Source organism: Dermacentor silvarum, chromosome 5 (genome assembly GCF_013339745.2).
Source record: "Dermacentor silvarum isolate Dsil-2018 chromosome 5, BIME_Dsil_1.4, whole genome shotgun sequence".
NCBI lineage: Eukaryota > Metazoa > Arthropoda > Arachnida > Ixodida > Ixodidae > Dermacentor > Dermacentor silvarum.
The window spans coordinates 66,406,029-66,416,482 of NC_051158.1; the positions used below are offsets into that span (position 1 = coordinate 66,406,029).

The 10,454-nt window shown below is 44.9% G+C and overlaps 2 protein-coding genes and 1 long non-coding RNA gene across 3 annotated transcripts; 1 reads left to right on the forward strand and 2 right to left on the reverse strand.

Moving 5' to 3' along the window:
* Window positions 1-464: 464 nt before the first annotated feature.
* Window positions 465-4,009, reverse strand: LOC119454151 (uncharacterized). The gene is made up of 3 exons (XM_037716148.2): window positions 3,599-4,009; window positions 2,412-2,534; window positions 465-828 (listed from the first exon to the last, which is right to left on the reverse strand). Exons 1-3 carry the CDS (start codon window positions 3,871-3,873, stop codon window positions 465-467), a joined length of 762 nt encoding a protein of 253 aa, XP_037572076.2. The 5' UTR covers window positions 3,874-4,009.
* A 186-nt stretch (window positions 4,010-4,195) lies between these two features.
* On the forward strand, window positions 4,196-5,617 carry LOC119453429 (protein FAM133). Its single transcript, XM_037715456.2, has one exon. The coding sequence runs from the start codon at window positions 4,359-4,361 to the stop codon at window positions 4,965-4,967; it is 609 nt and encodes a 202-aa protein (XP_037571384.1). The 5' UTR covers window positions 4,196-4,358; the 3' UTR covers window positions 4,968-5,617.
* A 1,109-nt stretch (window positions 5,618-6,726) lies between these two features.
* LOC125945841 (uncharacterized) lies at window positions 6,727-6,955 on the reverse strand. The gene is made up of 2 exons (XR_007467149.1): window positions 6,828-6,955; window positions 6,727-6,786 (listed from the first exon to the last, which is right to left on the reverse strand). It is a non-coding gene; the product is annotated as an uncharacterized LOC125945841 (long non-coding RNA).
* Between the last annotated feature and the right edge of the window lie 3,499 nt (window positions 6,956-10,454).

Sequence of the window (10,454 nt, forward strand, 5' to 3'; positions counted from 1 at the left end):
ACAAACATGTACGCAGTGAGGGTCTTGACCACAAAAAAAGTCAAGTGCCATGCAAGACAGTGTGCCAGCACAGTTTGGCAGGCACTTTTGGTGGTTTCCCCATTTGAGTACATTTTCTAGAATGTGCAAGAGGGGGAGGGGGTTATGCTTCTGTAAGAATGGCAGCTGTATAATATAGACTCCTCAATGCTAGTCATGATGCATATAGAATGCAACAGTTGTTTGGCACTATTATATATATAAGCTGCATAAATTCAAATGCAAACAAATAGAAGGCTACTATGCTGTGTTATTGCCCACTTCCAGATTCATCAGAACTTATAACGGCAGCTTAATCTGAGCTCCACAATGTGCATTTCGATGCACTCCACACTTAAAAAGAGCGGCTACAGAACAAGTGCACATAGTACTACCTTGCATGTACACAGAACAGGCGTCCTAGAGAGCGTTTTCTTGTTTGCATTTTAATTAATGCTGGTAGTACCAGTCTCGGTGGCAGCAAAATAAAAGATAGAAAAAAAAATACTTGCATGTGTAACCGTGTCTGCCGCAGGCACTGCGGGGGCAGGCTGACCATTCATGGTCAGAGGACGAGCGTTCCCCCCGGCTCCTACACAAGTACCAATTACATGTCCCAGATCTGGAAGCCCGTCTTCATCCTCACTGTCAGAAATTCTGTGTACCATTTTCCGTTTCGGCGGGCTTGTTATTACATTCTGTGGGCTTGTCTTCATATTCTGTAGGCTCATTTTCATATCCTGTGGGCTTGTCTTAGTGTCTTGTGAGCTTGCCTTGGTATCCTGTGGGCTTGTCTTCATATTTGGTAGACTAAATAGGACAAAGACAAAATAAAGGAGAATGCTGAACGCAGATGCCATAACATATTTTTGCATTCAAGGAAAAAGAAGGGTGCAGGAGGGAGAGAATTCACGAGTCATTCAGCACCGACACGTGATCAACAGCAAACAGGTGTGATACGCTGCAGCTACAGATACAAAGACAATCAAACTGCAGAAGCACTGAAAGTTGAGCGAGTTGGTACGGATCCAATATTTCTTCAAAAATTCAGCCCGCACAAGCACTAAAGGAAGAAACAGCAGTTGTGAAGCTATCTTTCAGGACACATCGATTTTGTTCACTCCCAAAAGTCAACTCACACGTGAAATAACAGAAGCGCTTCATGTAAAAGAAAACGGGCTGAGAGATGGGTTGGCCAACCATCACTGGCACTGCTTGACAATGAAGTTTAATTTTTGAGCACTTGAGCTCCTCATACTGATTCGTGTTTATCACCTCTAATCAGCACATGCTGAGATGTATTTGTTGCTTGTTGTATACTGTTTACCGTTTTATTTTTTTATATATAGTTCCCCCTATTTATCTGCAATTTGTAAAAATAAAAAATGAATTGCGAGTCAGTGCTTCTGCCCCGTGGGTTCCTTTGATTTGTGCTCTCGTCACTTGTGAGTGCTGAATTTTTCAAGAAGTGCAATCAGACTTGCAGAGGTTCGTGGTTCAGTTTTGATAAAGTCTTTCACAGCGCTAAAAGTAATCGCAGAATCATTGTGGTGCTGTGTTGATGACACATTCAACCATGGCACTGCAAGAAACTTAGTGGAATCGAGATAAAATTATCCGTGAGATGGCAACATGATGATTCTCTCTACTCTTCTGCCACTATAGCACACGAGGGTGGCATCACCTGACAGCACGCTTCGAAGTGAAAAAAATCCTCTGCCGCCTTGACCAGCCAGTTTGTCCTGGCCATCGGCTTGGATTAGACCAACACCTGATTTACTCGTCACCACAAGAGGTCGCCAGTGAACAACAATAAAACATGTTCCAAGCTAGCGGCTACTCACAAATAGTACAGCAGAACCTCGTTAAAACGAACTCACACTCGACAAAATAATAACTTTGTTGTTTCCAATACACATTATTATAAGCATATATTTGTCACATGCTGACATTGACCACAAATATTATAGAGCTGCTGCGCTATATCCAATAATTCATTACATCTGCGTTTGTTATTTCAAGGTAAGACTGTACTATAGTAGTTTTTTTTTTTTTTTTTTTTTTTTTTGTGATGCCCCTAAGTGCAACATAGCTGTCGCGGGGCAAAGGGGGCAGAGAGCAGTGGTGGGGAGAGCGGGTGGCATGGCAATGCTGCTTTCACCCCGACTCCACAAATAAGTTTGCGCAGGGAGACTGGCAGAGAAAGTTTTCTATTGCCGACCGTCTGCACAATGGACAGGGTGGCCAATAATAGCATGTAACAAATATATGCTCATATCGAATATAACAATATCTTCGTGACGCATGCAACTTCGTTATAACGAGGTTCAACTGTGAATCCCCGAGAACACCCTGTTTCCTGTTCTCCATCTAGAATTAGCGTAGATGCCGACCTGCTGCTGGCTTGTCGCGGCTGCAGCCTAGCCGACAGCGGTGCTAGCTCCTCATCGTCGCTGTCCCACAGGCTGCCACGATGGACCTCACATTCGGAGGTGCTGTTCCTGCCGCTGTTCTCACTGCAAGTGTGAAAAAGCAAGAGGGAAAGAACAAAACCCAACAGCGTGTTCAGACAGATGAACCCCAAAACGGCATACCTGTCATGGGAGCTCTGTGGCTACCGCATTCTACTGCCGAATACAGGTTATTGGGTTTGATACCCAGTAACAGTGGCCGCGTTTCCATGCAGGCAAAAAGCAGAAGTGCTCACATAGTGTTTTCAATGACACTAGAGCAAGAAAACACTATGAGGTTGCAGCGTTTATTAAAAAAAATGCAAGAGAGACACACACACATACAAAAAGAAAAGAATATACATGGCATTGTGCAAACATCTTAAACATGTATGAGCACCATGAATGAAAGGCCTTCATGATGAAACCCATCATCAAAGCCAACCACTGAGTCACGAGACACTTTACATATGAAATCTCGCCTTCTGCCAGTGCAATCAGCAGCTCGCTCGCACTCATGTCCCATGACTGATGAATGTTTAGTGCTTAGTTGATAATTAGTGATGAACATTTAGTGTCTTCGTTCATACTGGGCCTTTCTCAAAATGAATCCATTCTGACTTGCCCAGCTCGTGGTTGTTCTACAGTGCAATAAATAAAATTGGACAGAAACCATTGGTGGACGTTTGTCAAAGTCAAGCACAAAAGTAAGTAAGAATAGAACTTTTGGAATCATGGTAGCACAATGAAGCTTTCATCAATCTAAATATTATACAAAGAGCTCTGAACATAATCCAAGATTACAGATTGTAGCATGTTGCAAAGCTGTCAACTATAATGTATTTAGAGCTGTTATTCCTCCTTTTAAAGTAAATATACTCTCTCTACCAACATAAGCGGCATTGGAGTAGCATTCAATCATGTTTTGCCTGGTCTGGGTTCGTCGTGGAAGTAACACGAAAGTATTCATCATAGCTAAATACGTAGCAGAAAGTCCAGACTTCGAGAGGCTAGGCAGTTAAAAAAAATCACGGATGTTCTTAAACCTGCACACAAAACGAGCGTTAAGCTAGCGAAAGACAAACCAAAGCAGAACAAAATATTTCGACTTGTGCTACAAGAGAAACCACCTCGTTTGTGGGGGTGCCTCAGCCGGAGTCGACGTCATCACCACGCCCTTGCTGCGGCGTTCCTCTGGTGATGATTTTTCCTGGGTTTTAGACGGCGCGGCGTCGACCAGGAGATCGTCGCAGTCGTTTTCTTCGACATCGCTGCACAAATCCACAAACGGCACTGCGTCGCCAGTCCGCGAAACGTCGCGCGCTGGCGTGGTAGGAACCTCGCACGAGCCGCAGTCGACTTCGTCATCACCATCCGAGTCGAGAATTATGCACGCAGCGGCCATAGTTAGGTTGATATTCTAAAATTTCGCCCACTGGTAACGCACTTTCATCGGGTCCGCATCGAACCAACTTGATCCAAGCAGCCCGCCATTACCGACTTTGGAACGTTACGCAAAAACGGCAGAGGCACACGTACAAAAAAATATTTTATTAAATATGTATGCTCTAATAAAGCAATATTCTAATTACAGCACTAATTTAGAATATTTTATTAATAACTTTTTGAAATGTTAGTTTAAATTTCTCTAAACACGCCTGTTTTGCGTTTCATCACGTTTTCTTCCTCCTGACCTTCAAGATGGCGGCGGCGCTGCAGCGCATTATTTCCTCGCTACCAGCGAGGGGATCGCAACTAGGTAACTATTGACTCCGTTTCTTTCTGACGCTCGTTGTTTGCCCGTGCACCGGTCGAACATCGGGTGACCGGGAGCGCGGAACAGCACCTCCTCCTGTCTCTTGACCGATCTTACTTCCTCACGTCGGCACCATGGGAAAACGCGACACGCGGTATGCGTTCATGAACCCAATCGCGATGGCGCGCCTTCGCGGGCCGTCCGGCGCCAGTGGTCCGACCATCAAGGACTACCTGAGCCGCAACCGGCCCACCTGGGAAGAGGTGAAGCAGATCATCGAGAAGAAGAAGCAAGGGTCCAGCACGCTGGCCGCCTGGGAGGAACATTTGAACAGCAAGTTCGAGGAGGAACTGCGCAAAAACCGAGAGCGCATCATGGCGGAGCGGGCTGCCGCCTCGACATCGGGCACGGCGACCGCCGATGCCTCCTCGTCCAAAAGCAAGAAGCGACGCCGCAGGTCGTCTTCGTCGTCCTCTTCCTCCTCCTCATCGTCTTCGACGACGTCGAGCAGCAGCTCGTCCCGGTCCTCTTCGCCGAGCGCGTCGGAAGGCGGTCGCCACCACTCCGAGCACCGCAAACGAAAGAAGCGGCGACACAAGCACAGGAGCAAAAATCGCTCCAAGTCCTCCAGCAAGGAGCCGACGACGTCGGAGGCGCGTAGCACTGACCGGGACCACTCGAAGAAGAAGAAAAAGAAGTCCAAAAAGAAGCACAAACGGCACAAGAAGGAGAAAGCCGAGTGATTAAAATGTTGTGGTGCAATGATTTTTTCAGTGACGGGCTCAAAAAAAGACACGTGAGAGCGACTTGGTGACCGTCAAACATCCCGAGCTTTTTTTGTTCGTTGTGATGAAAATGTGTCGGAAAAGACGGCTGCGGCAACAGCCTTTTGTGATTCGAGTTGCTGGCATATCTGATGCGCCATAAGACGCGTGTCGCGTCGTCCACAGATGCCACGACAGTGAAGACGATGTGATCGCAGAGTTGTCGTGATTGCGTCGTGCGTCAGGTGCGCACGGATGACATGAATCATGCACGCACAGCTGTTCCTATGCCGCGGTGAATTGTAAAGAGACAACAACAACCGTCTCTAGGTGCTCATTAGACGGGTGTTTTCAAAAGTTCGAGCGGGCCCCGCAGTTCGTGAACGCGCTCGCCTCCTGAATCAACAACGTCAAGCGGTGCCGTAATTACCGACTGGCGCGCGAAGTACGTCAACCCTGCAAAGTTGCGCGCAGTGGCGGTGAACCGGAACAAAGAACCCGTTGAGGCGTCAAAAATTATTTCGTTAGCCGGTGTCAGGGAGTTGTTGCTACCCGGCTTTGGACACGCACAACCGTGCTCAGTTTTGCCTGTCCACCTGGTTCACGAGTAAAACATGAGCTGGCCTGAAGATTATGGTTTTCCTTCCGGAAACATTACATTCTATATCTTTTTGTCGACCGTCTAGACGGAAAGCAACTTGAGACTACTTATTAAGGTGGCTGACTGGGCTAGTTGGTTATTCATACTGATAATACACAGCGCGAGAAGAAACACGGGGACGAATAGCAGACACAGACAAGTGCTGTCTCTCAGCTGATTATTTTATTGACAGACATGCTTCATATATACATGTCCAGGAACAGATGCAAAGAAAAATATTTCCACCGACAAGGAAACGAAAAACAGAAACCGAAAGAACGCCAAGAGAAAAACTAACAATTGCGCTTTCAAGCAGTGCTTGTCTGTGTCTGCTATTCGTCCCGTGTTTCTTCTCATGCTGTATATTATCCAATTGAGGCTACTGTGGGTTTCTGATTTCTTCTTATTCATGGGCGTTGTTGTCTTGTTGCCTTGTATGTACAGGCTTTGTCTAATATGGGTCACACAGTGCACTTTTGATCGCGATCAAGCCTAATCCAGATTGAATTTCTCGGTTGTGATTGGCTCCTTTGCGCGAGGGAGCCAATCGCAGTCGAGCATTGCGATGCGGATCGGGCTTGATCGCTATCAAAAGTGGTCGTGTGACACCGGTATAAAGTACAGTTTCACCCTCTGTTCAAGGGACCCTGCAATACATCCAAGAATGCTTGCTGGGCATTACCAATAGCATCATCACAGTTCAGCGATTTCGAGCAATGTATGCGATGTCGATCTCAGGCACTACGATCATTGGTTGAAAATGTAATGCGCGACTTGCATTCGCACAATATTGCGAGTACTGCATAAAAATGTACATTTCGTTCTGCAGCCAATTCCATTGTCATCTAATTTAACAACAGCCACATGGAAGTTAGTTGTACCCATGGAAATATTGTCAACATGCCAAGCTGATGGTTGATGACATCTAATGGCAACCTGTTTGAAACGGGGCCTGCTTGAGCTAGTCAAGTTTTACATCTATTGCAGTTTAGCTTTTTATCTTTATATTCTTATCCTTCGTTAAAGCAGCTTGCTATATGTAAAGGTGCCCATGTGTGTAACAGCCCCAGCTCTATACCTTCCTTGCTTTCATTCCCCCCCCCCCCCCCCCCCTATGCTTGCTTATACTTGTTTATCTCAACTGCTGACCAGTTAAATCTCCCGTCAGCTTTGAACTACGGCATTTCTGGAAGGTGAACTTTCCCAACAGTCCTGGCTGGGTGAATATCTTGGCATTCCTTCACCATGTGCTGAGCTCATGGCATGCCAACTTCTGCCTTGTGGAGGCTGTTGTAACCATAGAAATTATGCCATCGAAAAGCTGAGCAGGCTTGGCGACCATTGCACGCCAACTTCGACTACGTAACATCGGTGCCCTGCTGCTTTTGGGTGGCAGTTTTATGTCGTGGGAAACTGATATCACGTGAAGAGCCGTGAAAATTCCAGTCAAGAAAAACTCATTTTGCTTGCATTTCGAAGTTCTTGCGACTGATAACTTTGGCTTGTGTTCATTCTTATAATTCTTTTTGCTCGGACTTCTTTGCCACACTCAGAATAGATCTTGGAAAAAAATTGGCAGGTGTTGCAGGGTCCCTTTAAAATTAGCCCACAAGCACTTTGCTTATTCATTGGAGGCAACCCAACTGCAATTACAGCTGGAAGTAGTGTGAACGCAGGTTGCAAGTGGACAAAGAAAAATCAGTTTTGTTGCAAAACTGGGTGTTTCCAGGGGGGGGGGGGGGGGTATTCTGTGAAGCGTCCAATTATGTCCATTTCGTCTGCTGCTGAAGTGCTTATTGGCTGGGGGGCGCCTCTCCTTCTTACGCATACCCCAGCCCAGCCAATCAGAACATCAGCAGCAGGCGAAATGGATATGTCCACTAGGTGGACACTTACAGAATACCCCCTCAGGCTAGTCACAAAAGGAAATCTTCTTATCCTATGTGTTTATGTGTTCACCTTAAGAGTGCTTCCAGTAGGGTACAGAATCATTGGTGTGTTGTGTCAGAATATTCACTGCTTGAAGTATGATAAACTTCAAAAGCTTTTGGAGCATGGGATCTCGGAAAGGACATGAAATTTCTTTGCAGTTTATGACTGTAGCCAGTGAAAGCCATACAACACTATATTTTTCTCCAACTCCACAATCTGTTAACTTTCACAGTTGACTGTATGTCACTTTAGGCAAGCTTATGTCTTCTCACCCGGTGCTTTGCCAACATTGTGAGCATGACAGTGCCAGAGGAAGCCATTTTTAAAAAGGGACCATACCTATCTCTCTCATTCTCCCTGCTTTTCATGCCAGTTTTCATGTTGCCGTAACTCAATAAACACTAGGCCTTGCAGTTGCCTTTAACCTGTGTGAGAACACCTTCGAATGTAATGGTGTCAGTTCGCAACGCAATTGTGAGAATGGAGCCTTGTCGGTGTTAACTGCTTTTGGTTTGATTTATTTGGATGCAATTGGGAATGTAGGTTTTGCATAGCTTACGCTAGCTTGAGCAGTAACCAGGGTGCATTCAGCCAGAGCGAGAAATAAATGTTTATTCAGGGTTTGTGTTCGGTTTGTTGCAGAACACAACAGTAACTGTTGCCACACTCAGAATAGATCTTGGAAAAAAACGACACGAGGTTATAGGAGAAATGTTCTGGCGATAAAGCGCTTAGCAAGCATGGAGAGAAATATATTGTTACAAGCGCTTAAAAACGCAGCAACAAGATGTCACGTTCTGCAGTTTCGGCACTTGCATACTAGTCAAGCAACCAAGTCATTCCAATAACGCAACACAAATATGACAAAAAAACAGGACATGCTAGATGGTAATGCATGGCTACAATATGACTTTGTTTAAGGAAGATCTTTAAGGCTTTTAGAATAGATCGCTGTAATGACATGTTACTCCATGACCCAAGCAACTTTAACCACACTGAAAGAACAATTGTAAAGGCAATTCATTGCTGACTTCAGCGCACATCTTTGCGGCTTCAAAGTGAAGATGACTTATGAGAGTGCATTCTACTTTCTGCCGCAAATAGTTGGTTTTCGAATTTTGTGTCACTTCCTGGCGACTATGAATTAAAGAGAAGCTTGTCTGCCTCTTTGGCTCCTCTTAAAAGGTGTTTGATGTGTGCCACATGCATGGAGCAGCTTCACACTACCTTTTGTAAGGTGTGCTTGACGACACACACTACAGTGAGTTAAATGTTTGCTGAAGAAAGTGTTCAAATTGAATTAGTAGACTAAACTTCTGAAGTAGCAGATAGATGACTTTTTTTTATGGCAAGAGTAGAGGCTCAACAAGCCGTCTCTGTAAAAATACATAAAAGCTTTTTTTACTAGAGGGAAGTCTGACGCTGGGGCATCTATGGAAGCTATGAGTACGTTGGTTCAGCCAACATTTGAATGATATGAAGATGAAGTAGCCTAAACTTTGTATTTTTGACTTCAGACGACAACATCGACTAAGTACTGTCTAAAGGCTAGAATCAGTGTGTGCAAATAAAGATTGCTGCAGGATAATCATGCCTGGTGATTTGGAGAATGTGATGGCAAATGATAGTGCTAACAAGTTTGTTATATTATTGCTGTGACCAGTTAGGTTGGTTGCTCTGGACTAAATTCAGGGCCCATGACACAGTGAGTAGGGGACGGTGTAGGCTAAAGCATAACGCATATCTGCCAAATTTTGTAAACCTTCTTTAGAATGCATGGTCTATTGCACCTCTGGTTCCTTGTGGTAGGTATTAAGTTTGAGGCTTCATTTTGTCTCACGAAAGAAGGTATTTTATAGTTTGTGATGTTACCTTCAGTGGGACATGGTAAAACCAATTTGTCAACTAGAAAAGCACAGTTACAACGCAACCTTTTTTGTGGGAAATGCAGTGTGGTCGCAAAGTTGTAGTGGAGTGTTTGTATCACAGTCGTGGGTGTGATTATTTTTTCTTTATTATTTTATGTTGGTAGTGCTTTAAAGCCAGGTAGCTAGACTGATTCAGAAAACTCTTTGGAGGCACACTAAGCGAAGCTATCACATTTAATAAGATAGTATTTCTAATAGCTTTGCATACAATCGGATCGGGCTGACTACAGAGGTGAGTTGTGACAAGGGGCGAATCACCTAAGTTATGTTTGTACAGCTTTGAGGCTAGATAGCTGGACTCGTGAAAGTGGGTGGGGGTATGCAGAAGTGCTTTTTCTTTAAAATTCATTTGATGCAATGAGTGAGAAGAATAAGAAAATCTGAGGAGCTAGATTTTTTGTTAGTCGCAACCTTATGAAGAAGTAATAAAACCTGAGAAAGCATAGGGGTAATTAATTGTGTTTAATGCAAATGTAGAAGTGATAAGCCAAAGGGAAAATGAAAGTGGACAAAAAGATTAACTTGTCGCAGGTGGCAACCGAACCCACGGCTGCTGCTTAACGAGTGCTGGTGCTTTACCAATTGAGCTACTGAGGCGCCATCTCTTTGGCCACTTGGGTATTTGTGTACAAGATTATCCCTGGTGGGAGTGTTGGCAAGCACCACTCACGGCCGAGGTGGCACATGGGGGGCATTCTTTAAAACCGCAGGCGTGATATGCTGTTGTCACCAGGGGTTTCAAAACGAGTTCTTAAATTCTTGTGCTGCACAAGCCATGCATATATGTATGTTTAGAGGGCAAGCTCTTCTTCATTTCAGCCGCTGCAGGACGAAGGCCTCAGTCAGTGCTCTCCAAATGCTTTGTCACACGTGCTCACCCTTTTCTGGCAAATTTACCTACCTCGTCGTCATTCTAACCACACTTTCATTCCTTCTTGGTGCACATGCTTCTCTACTTGGCAGTCT

What these genes read in the sequence shown, in the direction of transcription:
- LOC119454151 (XM_037716148.2), bottom strand. Translation starts at nt 3,873, where the DNA reads ATGGCCGCTGCGTGCATAATTCTCGACTCGGATGGTGATGACGAAGTC. An exon ending in GAGGCACCCCCACAAACGAG is followed by an intron (nt 2,535 to 3,598) that starts GTGGTTTCTCTT and finishes TCACACTTGCAG; the next exon opens with TGAGAACAGCGGCAGGAACA. An exon ending in CCGCGACAAGCCAGCAGCAG is followed by an intron (nt 829 to 2,411) that starts GTCGGCATCTAC and finishes TGTCCTATTTAG; the next exon opens with TCTACCAAATATGAAGACAA.
- LOC119453429 (XM_037715456.2), top strand. Translation starts at nt 4,359, where the DNA reads ATGGGAAAACGCGACACGCGGTATGCGTTCATGAACCCAATCGCGATG.